The 24815-nt window shown below is 42.8% G+C and overlaps 1 protein-coding gene across 1 annotated transcript in view; it reads left to right on the forward strand.

The window, feature by feature from the left end:
- The window catches only part of LOC124795823 (insulin-like growth factor-binding protein complex acid labile subunit), a 51552-nt gene extending 32210 nt beyond the window's left edge, over positions 1-19342 (forward strand). The window contains exon 4 of the mRNA XM_047259905.1: positions 18716-19342. Coding sequence (XP_047115861.1) covers positions 18716-19342 — 627 coding nt within the window. The remainder of the gene's footprint in view (positions 1-18715) is intronic.
- Positions 19343-24815: the final 5473 nt, after the last annotated feature.

Consider the following 24815-nt stretch of genomic DNA (forward strand, 5'->3'; position numbering starts at 1 on the left):
TAATAATGTCGATCTCGATCTTTCTTCAAATTAAAGTTCTGATGACACACGGTAAATTCAATTATTTGGTCTTCACGGCTTGTAAAATGTACACAGTGCTATGTTCCACATTCCTCAAACAAAATTTCCGTTCAAAAAAATCTGGTTCCTCCATCATCGTCAAATAAAAGTCTAGAAAGCAAATGTTCGCAGGCGTCACTTAAATTAATCAGACTGTTTTACGCAACAGATACTTATTACATTGTCTCCCTTTGCTCACAAATTTAGCAGAGAAATATATGGTTATAATACAGCGTGAAACAATAATCAACATCATTATTGTGCTAATTTACGTAAAGAAGTTAATGAAACATACGTACATTATAAGCAGTGTCTTTCGCGCAAAAAACAGTAAGTCATCATGAAAACAACTACATTTCCATGCAATAGATTTGTTTTTAATTTAATTCAAACTACTTGAGAACAGTCCATGAATTATTAGTTGCGTAAAGTAGTACTCTGCGTTTTATAATTTTGTGCGTTTCGGCGCAATAGTAGGCAGATGTAACATGCACAAAAACCCATTTCTACACTGTACCGAGTTTTTGGATTTTTATTACATTAAATAGAAACTTGATATTTAAAACATGTAGTATAGATATGGGAACTGACATCCAAGAGATATTACTCTCATTTAAACAATGCAGAATTCGCCTCTAGAGACCTTCCTGCCCACGCAAAGCAAACAATTCAATTCTCCTTCATCCCTTAATTATGCTTATTCCATCACCAATTGAACTGTGTGGTAGTTGTGATATATCTGTCTTTTCTTCCTCGTCGAAGAAACCTTTTTTTCCTTGGTTGGTATTATTTATACTTCCCTGAATTGGAACGTACTGAATGAATGACTCATTCAGCTCTTTCTATAATACTCCAGGCGACCTCACAATCTGCATTTCTCTCCTTATTTTCACTTTTAATTTCCTGTATCGACTTGTGTAACGTTCTACACTCCTGGAAATGGAAAAAAGAACACATTGACACCGGTGTGTCAGACCCACCATACTTGCTCCGGACACTGCGAGAGGGCTGTACAAGCAATGATCACACGCACGGCACAGCGGACACACCAGGAACCGCGGTGTTGGCCGTCGAATGGCGCTAGCTGCGCAGCATTTGTGCACCGCCGCCGTCAGTGTCAGCCAGTTTGCCGTGGCATACGGAGCTCCATCGCAGTCTTTAACACTGGTAGCATGCCGCGACAGCGTGGACGTGAACCGTATGTGCAGTTGACGGACTTTGAGCGAGGGCGTATAGTGGGCATGCGGGAGGCCGGGTGGACGTACCGCCGAATTGCTCAACACGTGGGGCGTGAGGTCTCCACAGTACATCGATGTTGTCGCCAGTGGTCGGCGGAAGGTGCACGTGCCCGTCGACCTGGGACCGGACCGCAGCGACGCACGGATGCATGCCAAGACCGTAGGATCCTACGCAGTGCCGTAGGGGACCGCACCGCCACTTCCCAGCAAATTAGGGACGCTGTTGCTCCTGGGGTATCGGCGAGAACCATTCGCAACCGTCTCCATGAAGCTGGGCTACGGTCCCGCACACCGTTAGGCCGTCTTCCGCTCACGCCCCAACATCGTGCAGCCCGCCTCCAGTGGAGTCGCGACAGGCGTGAATGGAGGGACGAATGGAGACGTGTCGTCTTCAGCGATGAGAGTCGCTTCTGCCTTGGTGCCAATGATGGTCGTATGCATGTTTGGCGCCGTGCAGGTGAGCGCCACAATCAGGACTGCATACGACCGAGGCACACAGGGCCAACACCCGGCATCATGGTGTGGGGAGCGATCTCCTACACTGGCCGTACACCACCGGTGATCGTCGAGGGGACACTGAATAGTGCACGGTACATCCAAACCGTCATCGAACCCATAGTTCTACCATTCCTAGACTGGCAAGGGAACTTGCTGTTCCAACAGGACAATGCACGTCCGCATGTATCCCGTGCCACCCAACGTGCTCTAGAAGGTGTAAGTCAACTACCCTGGCCAGCAAGATCTCCGGATCTGTCCCCCATTGAGCATGTTTGGGACTGGATGAAGCGTCGTCTCACGCGGTCTGCACGTCCAGCACGAACGCTGGTCCAACTGAGGCGCCAGGTGGAAATGGCATGGCAAGCCGTTCCACAGGACTACATCCAGCATCTCTACGATCGTCTCCATGGGAGAATAGCAGCCTGCATTGCTGCGAAAGGTGGATATACACTGTACTAGTGCCGACACTGTGCATGCTCTGTTGCCTGTGTCTATGTGCCTGTGGTTCTGTCAGTGTGATCATGTGATGTATCTGACCCCAGGAATGTGACAATAAAGTTTCCCCTTCTTGGGACAATGAATTCACGGTGTTCTTATTTCAATTTACAGGAGTGTAATTCATTTCAAACAGTGGAAAATCCAGGACAGAATGTAACAATATTATGAAAATGATAGTTGCTAATCATCATATGGCGATGATTCTGAGCTGCAGATAGGCACAAAAAAAGAACTGTCACAAAATGAGTTTTCGGCCAACAAGGCCTTTGACGCAAAAATACAACAGGCATAGATACACACATACGCACATGCGCGCGAGCGCTCGCGCGCACACACACACACACACACACACACACACACACACACACACACACAAACACACACACACATACTTACTAACGCAAACGCAGTTCACATACACGCCGCTACAGTCACTGGCAACTGAAGCCATATTCATTTCAAAATAACTATTTTTGCTATCTGTAACCTTCTTAATATTTTCTTTCTTTGTAACATATATCATGAATGGTTGAAAAATGAGAGTAGTTATAGTTTTGTGAAACATCATGTTTCGATTATTACTCGTATTTTATTTCATAAACACCTATGTGTTTTCTCATAAATGTTAATAGTCTTCAAAGTTCAGTTCGCCTTGGAAACACAACTGCGACATAGGACGTAGAACGAATTTACACTTTCCGTGCCTTTTCATGGTCCACCCCGAAAGCTGAGTGGTCAGCGCGGCGGTGTGTCTCGCCAAGAGGCCCGGGTTCGATTCCCGGCTGCGTCGGAGATTTTCTCCGCTCAGGGACTGGGTGTTGTGTTGCCCTCATTATCATTTCATAATAATCAGTTGAAAGCAACGGGAAACCACCACTGGAATCACTTCCTTAGACGCTCATGCGGTGGACCTCTCTGACGACGTTTCCCCTATGACCAGACCATCTGAGCTACCCAACACGACACGCGCCCCATCCTCACAGCTTTACTTCCGCAAGTACCTCGTCTCCTACTTTCCAGAGTAGAGCACTTGCCCGCGAAAGGCAAAGGTCCCGAGTTCGAGTCTCGGTCCGACACACAGTTTTAATCTGCCAGGAAGTTTCACATCAGCACACACTCCGCTGCAGAGTGAAAATCTCATTCTGGAAACGTCCCCTAGGCTGTGGCTAAGCCATGTCTCCGCAACTCCTTTCTTCCAGGAGTGCTCGTTCTGCAAAGTTCGCCGGAGAGCTTCTGTGAAGTTTTGAAAGTAGGAGACGAGTTACTGGCGGAAGTAAAGCTGTGAGGACGGGGCGTGAGTCGTGCTTGGGTAGCTCAGATGGTAGAGCACTTGTCCGCGAAAGGCAAAGGTCCCGAGTTCGAGTCTCGGTCTGGCAAACAATTTTAATCAGTCAAGAAGTTTCATGTCAGCGCACATTCCGCTGCAGAGTGAAAATCTCATTCTGGAGTTATTATACATTCGATATTAGGTTCATTTTAAGTACAGCTGTTTTCATTCTGTATTCATATTTTTGAAACATCATAGGTAAAACAATTATACATAAATTTTGTACACCGAACATATATCTAATTTTGAATGACTTTCTTTCTAACAATGACCATCTCTGATCCTGTGTAGACGCTTTTGAGAGCTTTTATTGAGTCTCAATGTAGACTGGCCTACTGTAGAATTATCTAGTATTTTTCACTGGTAGCTTCCCATTACTTTATAAAGAAGAATGCAAGTTTCTCTCTGATATCCTAGACGAGTTTCGCATCTTTCCTAAGAGTGAAAGTGCTGTGAGTACATGATCTGTCTCGTGTGATCACTTTTACAACACAACCAATCTGTCTTGATATATTTTACATAGTACCTGGATTATTTATTTGGACTATAATACATGTTTTGAACACCTTTTTTTAAAAAAATGGATCTACATACAATGGATTACACAATGTATTCTGTTTCAGTCACTATACACAATTAAATTAGGTAACGTAAGATTGCAATGTTATGCTGTCAATAACAATTTAGTGTTTTCTAATTTCAATGCTGCACTTTTCAGAAATTTATTCAGCCTTTAATGTGACATTTTGCTTAAAGTGTTCAGGGACACTGAAATATGCCTCTTAAAACTAAAACGAAAATTTCTCCATCATCATTGAAATGTGCAGCAAGTTGATCTGAAACCGGTTCCTGGAGACCCAGGCTATTTGGAGATGGGTGACATTCAGAGTTAAGCGGGCACAGATCTGTCTCAGTTTTATACGACAGTAGTCCATCTTTCTGATGCATTGGCTACAACTGTGTACACTAATTTTTTCTGTGGTTTAGGTGCTACAGAAATATTTTTTCCTCATGTACACATAAGTGAATGATTCATCATGCTCATGTCCTGCCACCTTTTGTCTGTCACTATAAAAAAAGGCAGCAAGTGAATGTAGCATCACGCAGTTTCTTGTGACCATCAGAATACATTGGAATTTTTGTTTAGTTATATTCCAGTGAATAACTGAACGTTACTATAGTTACTTTGTATGGTAGTTATTGAATGATTAGTTTATTTATTTCAACAGTGAATATACCAAAATTAATTATTTTTACTGCATAGAAAAGAAGCCATTTGTACAAAGTATATTTTGAAAACATTTACATATATTTGTATAAACCTTGATTCTAAAATAATTAAAAATTCTTCTAAGAGCATGAGACTATAAAAAACTTTCCTTCCTCTAGAAAAAAATGAGGTCTGAAAGGATTAACTTCTCTTCTTAGCCGACCTGTCTTTGAGAACCACGCGCAGAATAAAGCGATACGTTTACTGTTCGCTGTAGCCGTTCCTTTTGAATGTTGTCTATAGATTGCTAAATTTAGCTCCCGGCTCTCTAGATCTGATATCATCCATCTTCTGTAAACAGTTTAAGGCATCTTCCCACTATGGAATGTGTTTTCAGGTAGAGATATAGGCCTACAGGCCTACAGGTGTTCCAGGGTAGGGTAATTTTTCTCTCTCTCCAGAACTTCCAGGAACGTGGGATACATCCTATGGTCGTTTTTCATTGTACAGGGAACTATTCTGTTTCTGTGGCAACATAGGTGGTACATGAGGTATGTGTACAAATGGATGGAAAAAAAAATTGGCAGAAGTTCTGAGCCAGCTGTCGGCGGGAGGGAGTTTATGCTGTATGTCATTCTATACTCGGCTACTTCAGTTAGCCATCACTAGAACTGGGTGACACAAGGTAACTCTGAGTATGTAGTATCTAATTAGAGTTGCTGATGTCTCTGCCATCTCAAAAGGACGTGAAAACAATTAGCCTTTCCTTATTCGACAGTCATTCCCGCTTCTACAGCATTTCTAGCTTGTACTTGAATAATAATGGACGTGAAAACAATTAGCCTTTCCTTATTCGACAGTCATTCCCGCTTCTACAGCATTTCTAGCTTGTACTTGAATAATAATAACTCAATGGAAATCACTGAAAATGTATTTGGACAGTTAATCTAATAGATTGAAACATGAAAATGCATTGCATAATTAGTCAAGGTTTCTCATAACAACTGCCGAGATATCAAACCCTACGCTCTCGCGACGTTTCATCTATTACTGCAGGACTGCTATGAGCAAATCAGAAAAAAAGTTTTCCCATCACTCACGTATTCTGAATAAATGAAGCTCTTTTTGTCGACGGTTATACCCACCCAAGAAACATAGTTTAATACCACCGCTGACAAAAAGTGCTAAAATTCTCGCTTTCTGCTACGTTATTGCCATGCTGAAGTTTCGCTTGGCAAGAAAAATCTACTCTCTAAAGCTGCAGTGTAGAACTCGCCACTGTTACAGGTATCTATCTAAAGTACGAATCTACTATGGTGAAAACACAGAAGACTCAATGTTTTAAAATAATACATGGATCAGATTTATATGATCTGCTCGACTTTCGTGAAAAGTTCCCTCATTTTCAGCTTTTCTTTTTTCTTTTCAGAATGATACATTATTTGACAGTTTCAACCAGTTTTGTGACAAAATTTGGAACAACTTTTTATAGTTACGTTTAAAATTTATTTTAGTGTTAGTATTAAGAATTACATGATTAAGGCAAGTTACAGCTATGAACCTCAACATATTTCGAAAATTTTAGTGTCCAATGATTTCCAATTAATTACAGGAAAAGTATGTACAGGACTGTCCTCGGATTTGCTAAACGTAGCTCCAAAAACTTTCTGAACAAGAAAGTAAAATGAAGTGCAATTTTTCATACATCCAGAAACCACCAGAAAATATTGCACAATGTGTGAAGTTCTCCACGTTTGCTTCCTTACTTGAGAGATACTTTATTTAGACCCATTCAAGAACCGACCCGTTCTTCCGAGAGTTTCTCCCGCTTACACACACACTGACCAAAAGTATCCAGACACCCCAATGTAATGCAGAACCGATCACTAGATGTGACGAAAGGGAGAACCCTAAGAGTATTGTGTTGTCATTTGCAAACCAGCAAAAACAGAATGATTCGGTCAGGAGAGGTCAGTGACTGGACTGGTTACTAGATATTACGTGCGTCGTACATCATGGCTATTTCACTCCTTCTGAAATTGCCCAAGTCGACAGTTCCGTGATGTGATTGTGAAGTGGAAACGCGAAAAAACAACCACTGCTAAACCAAGACGAGCCAGAACTCATGTACTGGCGGACAGTGACCGTCGATCGTTTCTGAGGCTGTATGTAACAAATCGCATGACATCAATGGAAACACTTAATAATAATCGGTTGATATCGTCGCTATTGGCCATCGAATTTGGCGCCTCCACGCATGCGCACTTCCTGCGTAAGACTGGCATAAATAGGCTGGTTCTGGTTCTGCCTTAGCAGTGTGTTGGTCGCACCTGAAGATGTCGGCCAGTTCAAAAAATGGTTCAAATGGCTCTGAGCACTATGGGACTTAACTTCTGAGGTCATCAGTCCCCTAGAACTTAGAACTACTTAAACCCAACTAACCCAAGGACATCATTCACATCCATGCCCGAGGCAGGATTCGAACCTGCGACCGTAGCGGTCACGCGGTTCCAAACTGAAGCGCTTAGAACCGCACGGCCACACCGGCCGGCTGTCGGCCAGTTGCGCTGATGAAATGTAGTGGAGTTTTCACTATGACATCCGACGTCTCGCCCGAGAACCATATATACAACTTAATAATAAGTTCCCAAGTGCTACCACCAGACCGGCTAGGACAATTGCCATGCGTAGGGTGGTACACAGAGTTGAGTCCAATGGTCTTACGAGTTCTCATAAGCCACAATGAAACGTGATAACGCGTTAGATCAAATAAATTGATACCGTTTCAGTTACTTTATTTAACAATAATATCAAACATCAAGAACCATAAATTTCAACTCTCTTAATGTCCCAGGTGAACACTTTAAAAAAAAAAGTTTACACCCTATACTTCTGGTAAATACTCAGTATAATAAGGATGCGAACAATAAAATATGTATAGCAATTGCTACCATTAGCCACCTTAAAAGACAACAAAATAAAGGTGCACTGTAGTTAACTATGCGCCTTCACAGCGACAAATGTGTTTAAAAACAATTTTGAAACAGTTATAGTTAGTAGCTCGCCTTATTCGGCAACCAATGAAGGCCAAATTTACAGACATAGCGTTTGGCAACTAACTGTAGCAGCATCCAGATTAAACAGCCAAAACAACGCACATCAGAATTTAATTATCCGCCTCCGGTGGGCAATTACTTTTCAAATCATTTACCAAAAGTTAGAGAACATCTCTTGAACAGAAACCTTTAGGAAAAAAGACCATCCACTGGGATATCTTTTAAGATTTTAAATTCCTTACAATACCAAAGGCCGGTAAACAGTAACAGGCTGCCTGAGACACACCCAAAGTCTTTAAGCTTTTAAGTACTACTTCGACAACTACACAGAATTAAACCTGAATTTTAAATGCACAAAGCATTTTAAATACAGTTCAAACATTTTGCCTTCAGACGGTAAAACAAAAAATAAAGAATACATCAAGGAGCAGCCATCAAGCAGATACCAGTGTGAGAGGTCAAAACAATCAAAATATAAATAACAGTTAACGCCGATGTGCCACTGAACATATCGAAATCGAAGTAATAATAAAGGGAAACAGTACTTTTGTCAGGGTTACCAGTTTCACGCAATTTTATGTGCCATGTGAACATAAATAAAATAATATTAAACACTTCCCAATGGTCTCCGAAACTATTTATTTGGTCACGAACTTGCTTCCTGTTTCTCAGGCCATCTTCAGTTGACAAATGAATGTCGCGAAATCAGATAAACATGATGTGCGAGTTACATAGACATTATAGGTACATAAGACACAAAAATGACAGAGTGGTAAAGTAGGAAAACATTTTCTGTAACATAAAAATAATTACATTAACTAAAAAACGGGAGGGGTAAACGAAGTTTTTATGTGGAGGTACATTTGACAACAGATGAGAAATAAGATGAACTTGTAGTTTGAATCTAGTACTTGTAACGAAAACTTGATCATCGAATGGAAAAATGGAAATTGAGTATGGCCCTTTAATACTAAGCTTGCATTCTGTGTCATGCGTTTGATTTCCATTATTTTCAGTAAGGTCGCCGTCCCCCTTTTCTTAACGGAAAGATGATCTGTCTTACCCAGACTGCATAAATATGATGTTCTATTACACCCCGTGGTATCATCCTTTCTTGCACCGTGTGACTTACTAGTGAAAGAGCTAGATTATATCTTCACAAAGAAAACCTAAATTTGGTATCAAAAATTCTATGGCTGTTGTTCATAAAATTAAAAGTATGAATATCCCACCCATTCTAAACTTTTATCGTTCGATATCACTAGTTTATTTAAAAACGTTCCTGCTAATGGAAGTATAAAACTACTAACGAAACTTTACACAATTGTGAAGTAAATCCTACAAAATTATGTGACATAATCGATGCTACTCAAACGTATGTAAAACAGATATACTTTCAGCTTCACAACATCTTTAATAGTCAGCCTGATAGCCTAGCTAGCGAGTCAGTCTTATGGCCTAGCTAGTGGTTCACCTCCAAGCCCTATACTGTCTGACAACTTCGAACAAATTTTCCTACAGAAAGAGTCGTTCAACTACAATATGAAGTACTGGTTAAGACTTATCGTTTATCTGCTGTGGTTGTGGACCAGTACCACTAGTCAGTTAGATACATTACTACAGCATTTAAATTCACACCGTAAAAAAATTCAGTGGGAGGCTCTTCTTTAATTTTCTTGGACCTTAATATAGATATTAGTACAAGAAGTCACTGCAAAAAACACAGCTACTGATGCAGTAATCGTTGCAAATTCCCAGCATCCCCATAGCCAGAAACATGCAGCTTTCCATTCGATGGTGCGTCGCATCATATCTCTACCATTATCTGAGTCAACCTAACAAAGAGAACTGCAGATCATTAAACATATTGCTTCCAGAAATGGCTATAGCTCTGCTCTGATTCACAATATGCTACCAAAAAAAAAAATGCATAAAATTGCACTGTTCCTGTGCGATGTGCAACAGCAGTTGCTCAGCAGCTACAAAGCCTGGTGCAAAACCATATATATCAGCAACATTTCAGGCAACCTAGCAAAAAAGAGTTTCGCAACGACAGACACGGTTTCTATGATACCAGCTTCAGATCAAATTTTTCATTCAGTAATAAAGACAAATTGTAATGCTTGGCACAGACTGGTGTATATAAAATCACTTGTAAGCAGTGTGAAGAAGTGTGCATTGATCAGTCAGACAGAGGTGTGGTATTCAGACTACGTGAAGATGAGAGCAGCTGGAGATTAAAGAAGAAAGGTTCAACCTTTACTGATCATCTTTTAGTAGAAAACCATTCATATGATGCAGAAACGTTTTACATTCTGTTAAGAAAAGAAAAGCAGAACGATGACTCTTCTGGAAATCAACAAACACATGACACAGAATGCTGGCCTGATATTAAACGATCAGACTCAGTTTCCATTTTGCCTTTGTTAAACGACGTTTTCCTTACAAATCCTAGATTCAGACTAAAAATCGTCTTATTAAATGTACCTCCATATAAAAACATTGTTTACAGCTAATGTAATCGTTTCTATGCGAGGAAAAGTTTTTTCCCATGTAAATACGCTATGATTTTCGCATCTTCTCCACATATAATATCTGTGTACGTCGCATATAGCGTTCATCATGTTTATCTGCTTTTGCGACAATCGGTTCTCACCTGAAGATGAGCTGAGAAGCCAACAGCCGGTGTTTGACCAAATCAATATAATTTTGCAGAACAGAAGTGTTTTCTTTATTAATATTAATATCATTTTCTGCCAAGCAGAGATGGAGAAATCCTTTCATGTTATAGATAAAACAGATTAAACACGGACAATGTCCACTCGCCAGCTCACTGACTGACAAAGCAAAATGTGAGGCAGAACTTCATTTCAACTTAACAAGAAGTAACACACTTGCTTATTACAATCACAGAAGCAAAACCAGTGCACCCACACAGATCGCGACCACATGATATCAGAGGGCGATATGTCACGATAACCAGGGTGGCGGAACCTTTAAGCAGAACAGAACGATTTTCCAAAAACTTCACTTCCAGACACCCAATGGCTGTAAAGCAGATGCTCACCGTAGTTATCACGTCGTCCTGGATGATATTAAAACCACCACAAGCCGCCGGTGCACCAGGCAAAACAGCATATTCAGCGACTCAGAGTCCAACCTGCGACTCACCGATGTCGAAGCAGGAAGCAAACTGTCAGTCCCAAAAGCGTGGCCACCCCTTTAACGGTGAACGACCGCCTCGGTACTTCAGGTGGACTTAACTGCAGAAGCCAGTCCCTCGGCCGTTACACGGAGCTCCCAGCAAAACGTCGCCCACGAGACACAATACTTCAGTGGACGCTCAACCCTTGCCATAGCTCATGCACGAGACTTTATCCTCACGAAGCACTACATCGCTGTTCCCTAGCAGGACTCCCGAGGCGCAGTTACCAGGCAACGGCCTTGAGGCGTAAGCTAGAGCGGCAACAATAAAGTGTTTCTCACGCCTCACACTTTATTCTGAAGTCAATGCTAAGCGACGTTGGAGTAGGTCTAGAGAGTCTCCCACTGGATAGTGAATGAATGGAAGCGAGTCATGTGAGGAGATGAACTACCCTATACACTGTCACAATCCGATAAGTTTTGGGTTTCGCAGATGTTTGCAGAACCTTACCTGCCAGCATGTGTAACGCCAGTCGTGAAGTACGAAAGAGGTTCTGTTACAGCACGGGAGTGTTTCTCGAGGTTATAGTGCCGTGCCCCTATTGTGCTTGAGAAAATGCTAAACTCTATGTACTTTGTACGGTAGAAGATCAGCATCGGTGAGACAATGCTTTGTGGATAAAAACGTTCCTGAATTGTGCAGCCCTGTCTGGAGTGCCGACCTGTACCCAAGAGAACAACTTCGCGATGAGTTAGTGTGTCAACTTCACTCCAGACTGCAGTTCCAGCAGCACTACCTTCTCTGGTATCAGCTCTTGAGAAACAATGGGCTGCGGTTCCACCGTGGACATTTAGACGGCTTAACAGTGTGCGTCCAGGCGTTCTGCTAGGTCGTTGTTTCCAATTTGTGCACAATAATTCGACGACCGATCCAGGCGTCTTCAAGTGCTACGATGTTTGCTGTTGTGTGTTCGCGCTGCTTATTTGAAGTCTAGCACCTGAAGAAAAATATTGCACATTGAATAGAAACAATAACCCAGCAGAAAAACCGATAGAAAATTATCAATGAAAAGCGCCGAGAAAACCCTAGAGGTCAACTTTATACACTTCATTGTAAGTGCACCGAGAAGAGCTCAAGCCGCCATAAGCGGAAGGATGGACACACCACATTTTAATGCATGAAATATATTCACAGTTGCGAATATGGACAACCAGGAGCTATACGATGGGATAAAGATAATGAAAATTTTGCCGAACCGGGACTCGAACCCGGATTTCTCGCTTATCGCGAGCATTCACTTTACCAGTAGGCTATCCGAGCACGCCTGATGGCCATGTCCAAACTTCCATATGTCGTGAAACACTTGTGTACAACAGTAGTCATACATCTGTTATGTGTAAACCCGTCAGGGGAGACATTTTAATTACATTCTTGTCTGAAGGAATATTGCATCGTACTTGGGAACAACACAGGCACTGCATTATTGTACATCTACGGCATCTACGGCTTTCAATTAAAATGTCTCTCCTTTGTGGGAAAATACATAATGAACGTACAATCTGTAGGCAGGTGGCTCACTACGTATGGAAATTTTGGCCGTGAGTCGTGCTACAGCAGCCTAGTGGTAAGGTGACTACCCGCGATAAGCGGGAAATTCTGGTTTCAGTCCCTGTACGACACAAATTATCATTGTCATCATTCCATCAAAAGTATCCGGACACCCCCAAAAACATACGTTTTTCATATTAGGTGCATTGTTCTGCCACCTACTGCTAGGTACTATCAGCGACCTCAGTAGTCATTAGACATCGTGGGAAAGCAGAATGGGGCGCTCCATTGAACTAACGGACTTCGAACGTGGTCAGGTGATTGGGTGTCACTTGTGTCATACGTTTGTAAGCGATATTTACGCACTCCTAAACATCCCTAGGTCCACTGTTTCCCATGTGATAGTGAAGTGGAAACGTGAAGGGACACGTACAGCCCAAAAGCATACAGGCCGACGTCGTCTGTTGACTGACAGAGACCGCTGACAGTTGAAGAGGATCGTAATGTATAATAGGCAGACATCTACCCAGACCATCACACAGGAATTCCAAACTGTATCAGGATCCACTGCAAGTACTGTGACAGTTAGGCTGGAGATGAGAAAACTTGGATTTCATGGTCGAGCGGCTGCTCATAAGCCACGCATCACGCCGGTAAATGCCGAATGACGCCTCGCTTTGTGTAAGGAGCGAAAACATGGGACGATTGAACAGTGGAAAAACGTTGTGTAGAGTGAAGAGTCTCGGTACACAATGTGGCGGTCCGATGACAGGGTGTGGGTATGGCGAATGCCCAGTGAACGTCATCTGCCAGCTTATGTAGTGCTAACAATAAAATTCGGAGGCGGTTTTATGGTGTGGCCGTGTTTTCCATGGAGGGGGCTTGCACCCCTTGTTGTTTTGCGTGACACTATCACAGAACTGGCCTACATTGATGTTTTAAGCACATTCTTGAATCCCACTGTTGAAGAACAATTCGGGGATGGCGATTGCATCTTTCAACATGATCGAGCACCTGTTCATATTCCACGGCCTGCGGCGGAGTGGTTACACGACAATAACATCCCTGTAATGAACTGGCCTGCACAGAGCCCTGACCTCAATCCTGTAGAACACCTTTGGGATGTTTTGGAACGCCGACTTCGTGCCAGGCCTCACCGACTGACATTGGCACCTCTCCTCAGTGCAGCACTCCGTGAAGAATGGGCTGCCATTCCCTAAGGAACCTTCCAGCACCTGACTGAACGTATGCTTGAGAGAATGGGCGCTGTCATCAAGGCTAAGCGTGGGTCAACACCATACTGAGTTTCAGTGTTACCGATGAAGGGCGCTAAGAACTTGTAAGTCATTTTCAGCCATGTGTCCGGATACTTTTGATCAAATAGTGTAGCTGCTGGTTGTCCATATAAGCAACTGTGAATATTTTTCACGCATTTCTTGACTTCTGTATAGGCCACAGTGCCATTTGCTTCGAACGTGCATGCATCTCCGAAGGAATATTGCAATATACTTCAATATTGTCCCCATATTTATTTTCACTGGCCTGTGTGCTAATAGTATTGATTAGATATTGTATGCTGTTACTCTCTCACTGGACGAGGTTTCCAACCAATAGTTTCCTTTCAAGCCGAATTCACTCCATATTTTATTTATTTCAGTTTATTATAATTTACGGATTCCCAAACAAAATATTTTATCGTATCACAGAAATCGCCCCTTGCAGTTTATCCGAAGATTATCCACCTGCTTAAACGAGTAGGCTACGCACATGAGAGTCGTGAAGACCAAGAGAAACGGTCTCTTAGAGTACTGTCGCTGGGAGAAGTATAGGAGGCAATGTGACGTCTGGTTCCTTATTACCAGATAATTCACCAATGTACACTGAAAGACATAAAAAAAACCACTACGAAGGAATAATCTGAATTAGTTGCAAATCGGTAGCTCTGATGTAGATGTACAGGTAATCAAATGATCACAGTTTTACAAAAATTGGATGATTTATTCAAGAGAAAAGTTTCGTGAACTGAGCACGTCAATAACTCGTTGGTCCATCTCTGGTCCTTATGCAAGCAGTTACTCGGCTTGGAATTCATTGACAGAGTTATTTGATGCCCTCCTGAGGGATTTGGTGCCAAATTCTGTACAATTGACGCATTAGATCGTCGAAATATCCAGCTGGTAGCAGTTCGTCGTCAATAATGCTTCAAAAGTTGTCGGTTGCGGGCAGATCCGGTAACCTTACTGCCAACGTTAGGGTTTGGTAAGTACAGAGATAAGCAGTGCAAATTCTGGCCATTGCAGGCGGCATTATCTAGCAGGAATATAGGCCCAGGATGGCTTGCCACGAAGACAATGAAACAGGGCGTAGAACATCATGGACATACCGTTGTGATGTAAAGGTGCTTCGGATGACAACCAGATAGCGCCGTATGGCGGGTGCCAGTCAGGGGCGTCTTCAGGCACGTGTTTGCTGGTCATCGGGGCTCAGTTCGGAGGGACTCATCACTAAAGACAATTCTACACCAGTAAATAAGATTCCAGGCCGATGACGTATCTGGTGACGCCACGGACAGCGGTGGGATACTGCCCTGACGGTCGCCCACGGCCTGACCACCAGGAGTGATAGTCTGGGGTGAAATTTCGTTCCAAAGCAGGACCCCTTTAGTTTGCATCCGCGGCACCCTTAGAGAACAGCGTCAAGTCGACGATATTCTACGCCCAGTTTTTCTGCCCTTCATGGCAAACCATCCAGGGCATACGTTTCAGCAAAAACGTGACTGGTACGTGTTAGTGACTGGTACCACTTTTGCACCAACTGCAGCGCTCCAAAGCAACCAGAGTGCTTTTTTATGGAGAAACTAATAATTTTTCCTGTATGCTTACACATAATGTAACAGGTAAAAGTGTAGATATTTGAATCGGTGATTGAGAAATCTGTAGTGAATAACATTACATCACTCATTAAGTCATTTGCAATCTAATAATTACAGCTATTACAAGTCGTATGTTTTTAGTTTGGTTAATACCTACAAGCAAGTGTGGCAAGAGCAAGCAAATAATGTTTATTCTACCCTGGGCGGCAGATCAGGAGTTGAAGTGTGGGTATGGGGATGAAAAACGGTCCACTTAGTGGTGCAATTGCGACCATGCAGAAAACATCAAGTCATAAAGTTTGTGATGTATTTATGGCAAGACAGTTCGACTCAGAGAAGAAACAACCAACATATTAAGGTACTACAAATAAAAGTATCTGCACTTATAACCATTGCACCCTGTATAATATGTTTGGGTGTAGTTCACATCCGGCGTAGCACACGACGGATTTATAGGCGAAGATATGCTCAAAGTTTTTTGAAATAATGCTTTGCAAACCACCAGTTTTATAAGTAAAACTTCATTCCTCTCCCGGTTTCACTTCACAAAACCATCATCACTGAAGGCAAAGCTGGACATTGGTGCACTACACATACATACCTGTACAATGATACTTCACTGTGAATTTGCCTCTGTCTTGACTCGCAGAGTATTTGCTAGTCATTACAACAACTATTGTCAGAAGATCAAAAGATCATCTTCTCCTCAGCTGTTATAAGGATTAGCAAATATCGTGTACTTTTTGTGTGTTCTGTTTATGCTATGTTGTAAGACATAACTTGGCCGGCCGGTGTGGCCGAGCGGTTCTAGGCACTTCAGACTGGAACCGCGCGACCGCTACGGTCGCAGGTTCGAATCCTGCCTCGGACATGGATGTGTGTGATGTCCTTACGTTAGTTAGGTTTAAGTAGTTCTAAGTTCTAGGGGACTGATGACCTCAGATGTTGAGTCCCATAGTGCTCAGAGTCATTTGAACCATTTTAAGAATTGACTTGATGAATATGATCACCATATTTCAGGTTGTGATCCGGAGCTTCTAACATAAGGTGAAATAATTAGCATAAGAAGTGTGAGCCAAGAGATAGGCCAATTTATAATGAAATGCTGTTGCACTGATCTGTATGTGTAAATCACCAATGCCCAGCTTCTCCAGTGATTATGCGTTTATTAACCGAAATCGGTAGAAGAATAAAACTGTGTTGTTGTAGCTGGTGCTTTGCAATGCATTTTTCAAATACTTGACCGCTGTATACTATTGTTTCAACAAAATTATGATATACCCAAAAGTCTCAATCATTGGTACTACGTTTTGGTTACTCTCTGAGCCCATGAGTCACGAACACTCATTTAAAAGAGGAGGAGGAAGAAATTAGTGTATGACACTCGGTCGACAACGAGGTCATTATAGTCATATCACAAGCTCGGATTAGCGGAAAATGAAGAAGGAAAGCAGCTGTGGCCTTTCAAAGGATACATTCCTGCACTTGCCTTAAGCGATGTTAGGAAATCATGGACAAGCTAAATCTGGATGGTCGGAAGCTGGTTTGAACCGCTGAACTTCCGAATACGAGTCCAGTGTCACAGCCACTGTGTTACCCCACTCGGTCACACTCATTTACATGACACACTTCTGAGGTGTGGGGTTGATCTGTTATTCTATTATTCTGCGCAACGGATTAATCTGAGATGTACCCTTTACCCTGTGGCTCCTGCAAGATGCAATTTCCACACGACACTACTACAGAAGTCAGATAGACGCTCCTAACGTTTGAAAGAGAAATGCCTGAAAAACTTTCAGCAATAAATATCTTCTGGAGTCGTCCGCTGTAAGGAAATGACACATAAATTCACAAAATTTCTTATGTAACTAGTGGGACACTTGGGTACTGGAGTAGTGCTCCTCTCAAGGATAGGATTCGCTAATGAAATTTCTATACAAAGTTTAAGATGGTTGTTGACTTGGCAGAATGGCTGAGAGGCGCACCTACTTAACTTGAATAACTATACTTTAGAATGTTGCTAGGTACGGTCGAGGCTGTCGCGGGTGAAATGCAGTGAAGTGCAGTGTTGTGGAGGAAATATGGGGCTTTCAATAGCTGTAGCGCACAATACCGTAAGCTGCGATGACTGCTGTCTGCGCCGCTCGCTGCTGACAAATAAGATAACTCTCGTTATATCTCGATTGACCTTCGCCAATCAAACTCTCCCTATGCCATGATGAAGTCAAGGATTCCTATTCGCCCCTAGTCTAACTATTGGCGTGGTACACCGGTCAGGTAACCAGTCCACCATGATGACACTCAAAATTCGCTCGCAGGCATCTAACTATAACTCTGCCTGTTCAGGCCGCACAATAAGTGTGTCAGCCAACACAGTGAACAATGCTTAATCCGAAGGACTCAATATAGAGTAGCACTTCGATTCGCTCTCGACAGAGGTGCTCTCCCAGTGAAGTACTGAGGAGAGCTTTGTTCCTCACTCCAAGAGCGACAACGGAACGGCGCCTCTCTACGCCAGACGTGAAGGGGTATATCTTTCGGTCTCTTCCATTATTCCTTCAGCTCAAGGCGTCAGAAATATCGTCTGCCAATCAGCATTGCTCTTCTAAAACGGGAGAATGACGTTTCGTTTAAGGTGACCAATCTGGAAACCTGTAGCATTGGCGTTTGGCGTTTGCTGTCTCCGTGTGAAAATCTCTGAAACTGCGTGCTATGTGTAAAGAATGCGTAGGCTGGCCGCTCCCACACAATGTAGCGGAATTTGCTTTTAAGCCGAACACGGGGTTGTTCCCCCCTTTCACTCGGCCCCATGCTGTCCGCTACATGGGCGGTCACTGGCCGACAAAGGCTGGGTCGTCCTCTGAAGGGACTGGCATCCCGTTGTGCGGTTTCTCTCCCATAGTAAAAGCTTCTGTGACCATCGTGTCTGGAATGTATGTGTGTACACCAGCCTCGAGTATTTCAACCACGGTGCGCTTACTTGTTAATTGCATATCGTTTACATGAATTCATACAACATTGACTTTACCTTATCGAGTTTGGGTTAGAATGAAGCGTCTTGATGATCGGAATATGATTGTGAGCGCGGAATATGTAAGCAATGAAGGTCAGGAGACCATGACGTCTCACACACTCTTTTATTGATTTCATCGCCATCTGTGTGCCAAACCGTAAACATTGTACCCTGCCGCATTGGACAGCAGAATTTTTTCACAAAATTCAATAATTTCTGGTGGTAATTGCTCTATTTTGTCGACGCCCAGGCTTCGGAGGAAGAAGTCGAGGAGGGTATGAGCGCGTACAACGCGACGATGGTGGCGCTGGTGGTGTGGGGCCTGGTGGCGTACCCATGCGTGGTGGCGCTGCGGCGCGCCTCGCGGTCGCTCTGCCACTACGTGAAGCGCCACCGCTCCAGCGTCGCCCCGTGCGTCGCCAGGTGCGACGAGGACGGCGGCGGCGGCGGCGGCGGCGGCGGCGGCAGCGGCAGCGGCCCGTCGCCGCGGCCTGCACAACCCTCGGGGCGGCGCACGCCGCTGCCCTCGCCGCCCTCGCGGCCCACCTCCCTTGCGCTGCCCCCGCAAGCTCCTCCCACGCTGCGGCGCCCGCCACCCCCGACGCCGCAGAGACCGACGCCGCCCTCGGGGTACGACGTGCTGCAGTTCGAGGCACCGCGCTTCCGCACGCCGCTGCCGCACTACCAGCAGGTCGTCACGCCGACGCCGACGCCGACGCCCACGTCAGAAGACTGCTCCGAGACGCAGCCGCTGTGCTTCGAGCTCAGCGAGCGCGCGCCTCCCAACGTCTACGTGCAAGACCCAGTGCAGCCGCGTATCCCCGAAAGAACGGACGAGCCGGTCTACGCGGAGATTTACGATGTCGTGCGGCGCTGATGTTGCCCGAGGCTTCCGTGGCACTCCTAGTGTCTAATCTGCCGTCTCTGCCACTCTATGTGAACTGACTGCCTTATTACACACATCTTCTCTATCCTCCATCTAAGTACCAAACCTATGCATTATTTAACTTTCATAAAGTATTACCCTAAAGATAAGATATTGTTGCTCTAAACTCCATGAGACTACCCAACCAAATGAAAATAAAAGAAGTCCTCGCCTCCCTAGGCAATACCATTACTATTCTCTGGCGTGTCATGATGTGTCAAATGAGCAAATTCCTTTTCTTTCGCTCATTGTCTCCTTCGACTTTCTGCAGATAGCCGCGCGTGGTAGCCGCGCAGTCTAGGGCCCTTGTCAGGGTCCGCGCGGCTCCCCCCGTCGGAGTTTCGAGTTCTTCCAAGGACATGCGAGTGTGTGTTGTCTTTAGCGTAAGTAAGTTTAAGTTAGATTAAGTAGTGCGTAACCTTGGGGACCGATGACCTCAGCTGTTTGGTCCCATAAGTCCTTATCACAAACTTCCAAAATTCTTGCAGTAATTTCACATTCTGGTGTGAAAAAAGAATATGTGATATTTTGAGAGGTGGTAGTATAGACCGAAACAGGAAAAAAAGGTCCAGTAAACATGGCATCTAAAATGTATCCCTTAAGAGCTGCGAACACTTGTTCATCTTCGCTACTACAATACACATCTCTTCTACCGGGTGATCAAAAAGTCAGTATAAATTTGGAAACTGAACAAATCACGTAATAATGCAGATAGAGAGGTACAAATTGACACACATGCTTGGAATGACATGGGGTTTTAACAGAACCAAACGACAGATGGCGCTTCATCTGATCAGAATAGCAATAATTAGCATAACAAAGTAAGACAAAGCAAAGATGATGTTCCTTACAGGAAATGCTCGGTATGTCCACCATCATTCCTCAACAGTAGCTGTAGTCGCGGAATAATGTTGTGAACAGCACTGCAAAGCGTGTCCGGAATTATGGTGAGACATTGGCGTCGGATGTTGTCTTTCAGCATCCCTAGAGATGTCGGTCGATCACGATACACTTGCTACTTCAGGTAACCCTAAAGCCAATAATCGCACGGACTGCGGTCTGGGGAACTGGGAGGCCAAGCATGACGAAAGTGGCGGCTGAGCACATTATCATCACCAAACGACGCGTGCAAGAGATCTTTCATTAGTCTAGCAATATGGGGTGGTTCTAATAAAACTACATGTCATTCCAACCATGTGTGTCAATTTTTTCCTCTCTATCTACATTATTCCATGGTTTATTAAGTTTTCAAATTTATACTGACTTTTTGATCATCCGGTGTTACGAGTTCTTTGCTATTAGGAACCACATACAGAATTCAGTAAACAAATTATTGCACATTCCTCCGTTCTTGGCCATGGATACAGCTTTCAGTAAAAATCTGTAGCAGTACACTGTATTCACAATTATAGATAACTGGAGCGCATACATTAGTTCAAGTGGAGTCAGATTTTGTTTTGATCTGTATGTGAAATACTTTTACAAGATTTTTTTTGATCTGTATGTGAAATACTTTTCCATCTGCACATATTAGAATAGTGTTTTTTTATTTTTTTATGTATCCATGGAATATGTCCTCATTTATTTGCTGTATTCTATAGATCGTTTGGAATATAAAGAGCTTACAGCAGACGAGACGTTTTTCAGCAGCGGATTAAACAAGTGCTCACAGTTCTTAAGCAAAAGATTTAAGAGCCTATGTTTACTACACATTTTGTTCTTGTTTTGGTTTTAATACCATAAATAGTTTATTCATTTCTTCTCAGCACTTCTAAGCCCTCATACCATATGACGATATCGAATACTGTTTTCAAGTCTGTGAGTGAAAGACAGATTCGCTGGTTTTCCTTCATTTTCCCTTCTAAGGGCGAAGTCGCCATATTTGCTCTGTCCGAACTAATATTCTAACGCTACCTTTTCGTACATTACTCCGATCTTCGGTAAATTATTCTACTCACTAGTTTGAAAATGTGAGATGTCAGGTTAATATCGTATCTGCTCCTCTTGAATAGAGCAGTGATGAAGCCTCCCTCACAAACTTTGGCCATTAGTGCAGTTGAAACGAACTCCATGATGAGAGACTGAAGACCACGGTTGCTCCGACACGCTGCTCTGTCAGCCTCTGTTAACAGAGCTTACTGTGTGCCGTATGGAAGGGGCTGCAGCCACTCAACACTAGGCCAGTCATTGTTAGCTTTCCTGTCTTGGAACCGCTACTTTCAAATTCAATTAGCTGAACATATGGCCTCACGAGGCTGAATCATCCAGTTCAGTCCTTCCATCAAGCAAAAATTCCTGTCAGTACCCAGTTATGGGAGTGCATCCAAATCAGATCTCAGTTGGTCGTTACTCTCCCCATCGATAGTACCAACACCTTATTAACTCTAGCTAACTTGTTAGAGCTTCTTCTGTTGTCAATATCTGGCTAAATTATTTCATTTAACTTGCATTCCCTTCCCTTAACCTAGCGGAAGGAAGTCGTGTGCGCCACCCCCATGTGAATCGGGGAAACTGTGTTTTCGTATATTAGCTGTGTGTTTATCACATCTTCTGAAGCGGAAATTGAGATTTTACCTACACTAGCGTGGAAAACCGGCTAAAATCACATCAAGCTGAGCCACGTACCAGAGTTTGTGACAGTTGCACGGAGTGTCACTTGTGTGCAAATGGAACAAAACGAAGTTTCTGGGGAGACCAAGACACTTCAAATACTTCTTGCTTCCACATTCGTTGCCTTCTCCAACTCACAACCGAACAGTGACATTTCAACCTAACCTAGACCTAGGGCTGAGCTACAGATCAATCCGTCACGACCCAGGTTATTTTGCTTTCCGGTTAGTTACTTCTGCCAACTCACAAAAGGGGATTACATGGGAAAAACCGCTTATCTCAGCAAAAGCCCCAGGCACCGCAGAAGTGAAACTCCACGGAAGTGTCCCAAACTTGTACCAGACCGACGGCTATTTGATTATTTTTCCTTCACGTGGAGTCACTGTCATATACAAAACTTACGGAACGGCCTTTTATTAGCCGCGTGGATTGTATCCGGGGCACGCTCATCTCCCTGTAATTTGATTTCGATATTCACCCGTGAAAATACACACATGCACATGTTCTTCACAAGTACTTTATTCCATAGACTTATTAGCGCAGTCTGTGTGGAGCTAAATCGTACTCTCTGCGCTACAAGCACCGACTGACTCTCACATTTTTTTCAGTGCCTTGCACTTAACATCATTATCGTAGTAGCATAATGATGTATGTTTAAAGAATTACGGTTGTAGAGAGATAATGGCAGGTAAGCATTTCCTCACTTTCCTTACTGCGATGAGGCAATATTCCGCCTACCACGCAGGGACAGAATGCAACCAGCACCCTCGAAGTCGTCAATTCTGCAGAAAAGGTTCATTTTCTGTGAACAACTACAGTGTGAGTGTACAAAGTAGCTTGGTTTAAATACGCTCTGTCTCTAGTACTGAATGCCACTCTGAATAGAACTTGAGACACAATTATTGGCACCGCGTCTAAATACAGGATTTTTTTAGAGATCCTTGTCTAATCTCCTCGTAAAAGGTATGAAAACTGTAATTACCTGGTGTATCGCAGAAAGAACCGTCCGCTGCGAATAAAATGTTTCCTTTGTCAACAGCTATCGACAGTACCAGTACACTATCAAAAATTGTTTGTTTTAGTTCATATATTTGTACACCTAAAATGAGTGTTTCTCAAAGAAACCAGACTGCTTTATTAGACTTATCTAGTGTTTGATATCTATTTTACTGTTTGCACTCCAGTATAAAATAATATGGAGGATTGTCTGTACAGTGCATCACTGTTTTATGTATTTATAACTGTAATAAATTTTTCGTATTTATATCACCAAGTTCTGTCGATTAATTTCTTTATCCATAAAACACAGCTAACAAGTTTGCACATTATATTTACTTTTACAAGCTATCCCATGAAAGTACAGGTACTTTTCCACGTATAACACGACGGGTGTAGCATCGTCTCTGTTCTTATTTTATTTCTCAGTTATTCAATAGTTATTTAAGAACAGTGAAATATATTTCGTCATTTGTTGGGTAGCATTATCAGGTATGTTATTAAAAGTTATATGGTTCTCTATCCATCGCCATTTAGAAATCAAAACCTGCTTGTAATTGAATCGTCGTTTATGGAACGTCAAACCCTAATTTTCTTATAATTTCTTGAAATAATTATGTGAAAAATAGTCTGAAGCGTAGTACTATTAGACATTAATATACGGCGTACTTTTCTACTGATTAGTTTGCAAATGTGAAGTATGAGATCAATCGTGCAACAGATATTGCACTTTTCCCTCTTCGGCAGAGCAATAATGAAGTCTCCCTGTGAAACTTGTAAGGCTATTTTTCATAGGCTTTGGACACCAGATCATATATAATTAACCCATTGATTACAGCTGAAGACTGCGACTTCTTATCGGCCGCCGCACGGTGGAACAACTCGCTTCCGATCCTGGAATCCCTGTAACAAACATAAGTGAAAACGCCGCTCGTAGAATTGCGGTTAGGAGGGGGGGAGGGGGAGGATATAACACTACCATCCGTTACTTTATACTATAGCCTCAAAGCTGGAGGCCGTTCGTATAGTGAAATTATTTTTATTAAAGCAATTACAGTATAAAGAAGCAGAGCAGTGCTACCCTCTGAAAGGAATTTTGTTATGTTGACCGTGATGTACCTAACGGAGGTGGCTTATCGGAAGTGGAAGTCAGAACTACGTAAATATTGAAACTGTAACAAACAATATTTTACCTATTCACACTCTTCAAAGAATAAAGAAAACGGTCGCCAGCCTAATTAGGCATGAGAATGATTAACATTCTTGTTCTAGAAAATAGATATGAGTAACTTTAATGGACAGAAACAGCCTATACTTCGTCACACGAGAGTGCAATGAACTCTGTCACTAGCAGAGGTAGGCGTTAAAGAAAGTTCTAACAGTTATAGAAGAACAAAGCTATTTTCATAAGAACAACAGATAATGACATACACTTTTGCCTTCAAGGCCTGGTCAGACTGAAAGGTTTCAGTAGTATGACTATTAAAATGCACTTTAGAATCATAAATTGGACATGGAATTTAGTATCACTTTTCAAACACTTTCCTATCTAACAAGAGATGTGAATAAAGTTCACTACAAAATTATAAATTGGGAATAGGTTTAGTCTTTCTTTTACCAATTGCTTTTCTAACTGACATGGGAGTAAAAAAAAGTTCACCAACAAACTATTTCTCGCTGTCCTCTGAATAAAAGAAGTTACTGTTTTCATAGATAGTGGTCTTTCTATTAATTGTTATCTATCATGTGCATAAAGGACAAACTGTGGATCTTGTTACACTATTAATATGGACTTTCAATACACAACAGAAACAAGTAC

Source organism: Schistocerca piceifrons, chromosome 4 (genome assembly GCF_021461385.2).
Source record: "Schistocerca piceifrons isolate TAMUIC-IGC-003096 chromosome 4, iqSchPice1.1, whole genome shotgun sequence".
In the NCBI taxonomy this organism is placed as follows: domain Eukaryota; kingdom Metazoa; phylum Arthropoda; class Insecta; order Orthoptera; family Acrididae; genus Schistocerca; species Schistocerca piceifrons.